Source organism: Otolemur garnettii, unplaced genomic scaffold, assembly GCF_000181295.1.
Source record: "Otolemur garnettii isolate 467f Iridium unplaced genomic scaffold, OtoGar3 scaffold00018, whole genome shotgun sequence".
NCBI classification, from domain to species: Eukaryota; Metazoa; Chordata; class Mammalia; order Primates; family Galagidae; genus Otolemur; species Otolemur garnettii.
The window spans coordinates 4,623,035-4,627,398 of NW_003852413.1; the positions used below are offsets into that span (position 1 = coordinate 4,623,035).

At 58.7% G+C, this 4,364-nt stretch overlaps 1 protein-coding gene across 7 annotated transcripts in view; it reads right to left on the bottom strand.

The window, feature by feature from the left end:
• Nucleotides 1–4,364, bottom strand: part of SEPT9 (septin 9) — a 174,943-nt gene that overhangs the window by 6,651 nt on the left and 163,928 nt on the right. For all 7 annotated transcript variants that reach the window (XM_023510971.1, XM_023510970.1, XM_003786090.3 and 4 more), the window contains 6 exons: nt 2,956–3,084; nt 2,504–2,585; nt 1,974–2,111; nt 1,032–1,149; nt 586–681; nt 233–329 (listed from right to left, as the gene is read on the bottom strand). In XM_023510971.1, coding sequence (XP_023366739.1) covers nt 233–329; nt 586–681; nt 1,032–1,149; nt 1,974–2,111; nt 2,504–2,585; nt 2,956–3,084 — 660 coding nt within the window. The remainder of the gene's footprint in view (nt 1–232; nt 330–585; nt 682–1,031; nt 1,150–1,973; nt 2,112–2,503; nt 2,586–2,955; nt 3,085–4,364) is intronic.

A 4,364-nucleotide genomic window follows, 5' to 3' on the forward strand; every position in this document is an offset into this window, starting at 1 on the left:
GCACCCTCCTGCTCTGCACACAGGGCACCCGCACCTTCCTGCTTCATGTGCACAGGGCACCCGCACCCTTCCACTCTGCGCAGAGGGCACCTGCACCCTCCCGCTCTGCACACAAGGCACCCGCACCCTCCTGCTCTGTGCACAGGGCACCCGCACCTTCCCATCTTATGTGTACAGGGGTACCCGCAACCTCCCACTCTGGGTACAAACACAGCCACAAGCTTGGCAGTACCTTCAATGGTGCCCCACTTGGTCTTCCTCCCCAGGATCCTCTTGCCGTTGACCTGGTACTCGTGGTCACTGCCCACTACAGCGAACGGGATCATCTCCTGAAAAAGGGGCCAGTGGCATTGGTCACGTATGAAAAGGCCTGTCCCTGCTCCCGGACAGAGACCATGGCCCAAGAGGGCCAGTGTGGACACCTGGGCCCTGTCCCCTCCTGCCCCAGAGAATACATCCTCATGGCTCAAGGCTGTCCCCCCATTTCCTACAAAGCCGCTAGACAGAGTGGAAACCCCAACCCTGCCATGCCCTCCAGCAGGAATGAAGTCTCCACTGGAGCAGTGTCCTGGTGGATTTGCTCACCCGGAACTTCTCATTCACCAGCCTGTCCTCTGAATCCTCGTCAAATTCTTTCTGGGGGTACACGTCAATGCCATTGGATAGCAAGTCCGCTGTGATCTGGGGATGGGGGTAGAGATGTGGGTTCCCAGAGCAAGCTCCACCCACCTGCCAGAGTCTGCCCACCTTGAGATGTCCAAGCTTTGGGCTATCCGAGGTTGGGATTGGGCAGGAGTTGGGGGGTGGGGCATGTGCCTCCCGTGGGGATAAGGGGCAGCTGCAGACCCACTCCAGACTTTGAGTTCCAGAGACTGACAGAGAGTAGACCTCACGTGAAGCTGCTATTGAGGACCTATCCCCGGATGACACCCCCGCCAGCATCTACCAGCCTATGAAGAGTGACCACTGGTGCCCCTGGGGCTGGGGTGGCCCCAGGCCTGCAGCATGTCCAGGCCACTCCGGAGCCCTACCCGCTGCTTGAAGTAGACCCTCTCCTCCAGGGTCAGCGTGTCGGCCTTGGCAATGACCGGGACAATGTTGACTACCTTGCTCAGACGCTTCATGAATTCAATGTCCAGGGGCCTGAGACTGAAACAGGTGATGTGAATGAAACTCAGCTTGGGGGACATGGGGGAGCAAGGGAGGGCCCCCACCTCCAGGCCTGGGGACGAGGCTCTCAGGTGCCCACTTAGGGCTCAAAGGGTCCATGCTAGCAAGACCCTGGAATGAGCCCATCCAACCCGTGAGCATAGGACAGAGGGAAGGAGCATCCTGGGCATGAATGAGCAGCACCCATGAGCAGGGCAGGAGGGCCAGGGTGGGGCCGTTGCTGAACACCCTCAGCTATCAGGTCCCAGGTCTCAGGTCTCAGGTCTCCACAGTTCCCAACACATGTCTACAGAGGGGCTCGAATGTCTGCGTGGCTTTGATTGGGAAGACAAGGCAGAAGGAATTTAGCCTGGGGCCGGACCCGTGGGGACAGCAGTCATGGTCCAGCCCAACACTGTTCCCTGTGCTACAAATACGTCAAATCCTCTTGGGGGCTCCATGAGGCAGGGCCCCAGCCCAAGAAAGGGTCAGGCAAGAGAGTAATGGCTGCGGGGCCCCAATCTGCCTGCCAGAGCCCGGTGAAGCTAGGACAGGCCAAGACACAGAACTCCAAGCTCTGGGACGGCCCTGGGCTCCCCAGGGGCTGGATGCTCCCCCAGGCCCAAGCTGAGAGGTGGGGAAAGGGACAAGGAAGACACACAGTGAAGAGGTCAGAGCAAGGCCCAGGGCCACAGACCCGGCACGCCGGCCACCACAGTACCCAACTTGGCTCCTCTCTGCTCAGGGCACAGAAGATAGCACTTTTCGACCATGGCATGGAACCCCGGGCACCCACCACCAGATAGGACACTGCTAGGACGTACGAGTGGCCTGTGGCGGGGATGAAGTAGAGGCAGCAGTGGACACGCGTGTCGGGGATCCGCTTCTTCCGGTTGATGTTGACCTCCTCCTGCAGGTACTTCTCGTACTGTTCATTGATGAACTTCATGATGGGCTGCCAGCTGTGGGGGGGCCAGGTCAGCCTGCAGGTGGGCCCAGAGCCCCAGGATGCAGCCCCATACCCTATTTCCCCCCACACAGCCTGGGGAGGGCTGGACTTCCAAGGCGAGTCACCACAGCCTCATCTTAGAGCTCCCAAAGCAGCCTCCCCATGCTGACTTCTGACCTCCAGGGCCATGGGAGAAGAGCAAGGATGACTCTGCTTTGGTCCAGAGAGTTTAGACCCCCAAGACATGTGCCTTCAACAGCACATTGGGCCCTAGGAGACGGGCCCTGCACCCCAAGGCCGGGGAGCTCTCCATGGCTCCGACCCTGGGTATGAGCCCGAAGTTCCCCTTAGTGTCCCTCCTCCTGGAGGAAGGGCCTCCCAGCTCATGGTCCCTGGACCCCCTACCAGTTCTCATTGTTGATGTGGTCACCAAACCCTGGTGTGTCGATCACTGTCAGCTTCATCCGGACGCCCTTCTCCTCAATGTCTGCAGAACCACAGCACCCGAGTCAGGGGGGCCAGGGACACCCCCCGCCCCCACCCACAGCAACGACTCCCGAGAGATGGCGGAGTAGAGGCTGGTGACAGTTATCCTGGTGCCCACCATGATTCTGGGTGGAAAACTTAGTTGTCTGGGGGAGAGCTCAGTGTGCTGGGGCCCATGGGATTCCAGAGCACCCCTGACCCTGACCCCGTACTCTGCCCAATCCAGCGTCCCCACACTACTGGGGTGGGGGAGCATAGTGAGCTCCCTGCTTCGGGACCTGGGCTTGCCTGATTCGGGCACCCTTATAGCCATGCTCTGGTAAGGAAGGGGGCACCTCTACACCCCTGCCACCCCACCCCAGGCCGCTGACCGTGCGTGATGGACTTGATTTCAATGGTCTTAGGGATCCGTTCCTCTGAGGGGGGTTGCACTGACTTGCGGCTGATTTTGGATTTGAAGAGAGTGTTGATTAAGGTGGACTTTCCCAAGCCACTCTGCCCTGGGGAGAGAACGGGAGGTCAGTTGGGGCTCCCGGAGCCTGCACAGGGCCCCTCCTGCCCAATTCAGTAAGGCCTGGGCTGACATCACAGTGCCTCTGCCAGGCAGACCATGCCTGAGGGCTTCACCCTCTCAGCCAGGTGTCCAGTGACAAGTATAAACCCACATAGCCAGGCTCCAGGGCCAGGCCAGCCTCGGGCAAGAGTCCTCTCCTGAGAGGTGACAGTCTGGATACCCCTGTGCCTGGTAAGAGTCAGAAGCCCTTGTACCCCTGTGTTTTTCTGGAAGGGAGTCTCCTGGTGGCTCTGGTTTAGGGCAGGGTGGAGGCAGGGCTCAGAGAGGAGCCCCAGCCAGGGCCGCCCATCCACAACATGCCAGGTGGCTGAATTCCTGCAGCACATCAGGGTGGGTGGGAACTTAAAGTTGGGAGTGGTCTCAGGTGTTCAAACTGCTCCTCCCTGACCAGCTGTGGACTTGGGCAAAGCATCTGACCTCACTGTGCCTCAGTTCCCTCATCTGTAAAATGGAATAAACAGCCTCTGCCCCTGCTGAGCTGGTGTGAACAGCAGGTGAGGGGGTCCCTGTCACATGGTGTCCACCGTTAGCACTGGCTACCCAGTGCTGGCCTGCAGAGCAGCATCCGCTGAGACACGTAACCGTGTGTAGGAGCAGTGAGTCGATGCACCACTGAGAGAGGCTGAGGATGTGACAGTCATACCATATGACACACAACTCACACACACACACAACCTCAGACTCAGAGCCCATCGCACTGCCTGCCCACATAGGTGCAGGCGTGCCTGCAGCATACTGAAAAAAGCCCGACTGCTCTGATGTTTGGACTCTGATAGCACCTTTCAGGGAAACCCACGGGCTCCCTGGTGGACAACAGCTGATGCAGGGAATCCCTGACTTGGCCACTGCAGGATGGGCTCTCCTTACCACACCTCCATCACATCTATTACTACCATCTCCTCCATCACCACCGTCACCTCTATCACCTCCATCACCACCGTCACGTCTATTACTACCATCTCCTCCATCACCTCCATCACCACCGTCACCTCTATCACCTCTATCACCACTATCACGTCTATTACTACCATCACCTCCATCACCTCCATCACCTCCATCACCATCACTTCCATCACCTCCATCACCACCATCACGTCTATTACTACCATCACCTCCATCACCACCATCACCTCCATCACCACTGTCACATCTATTACTACCATCTCCTACATCACCTCCATCACCACCATCACCTTCATCACCACC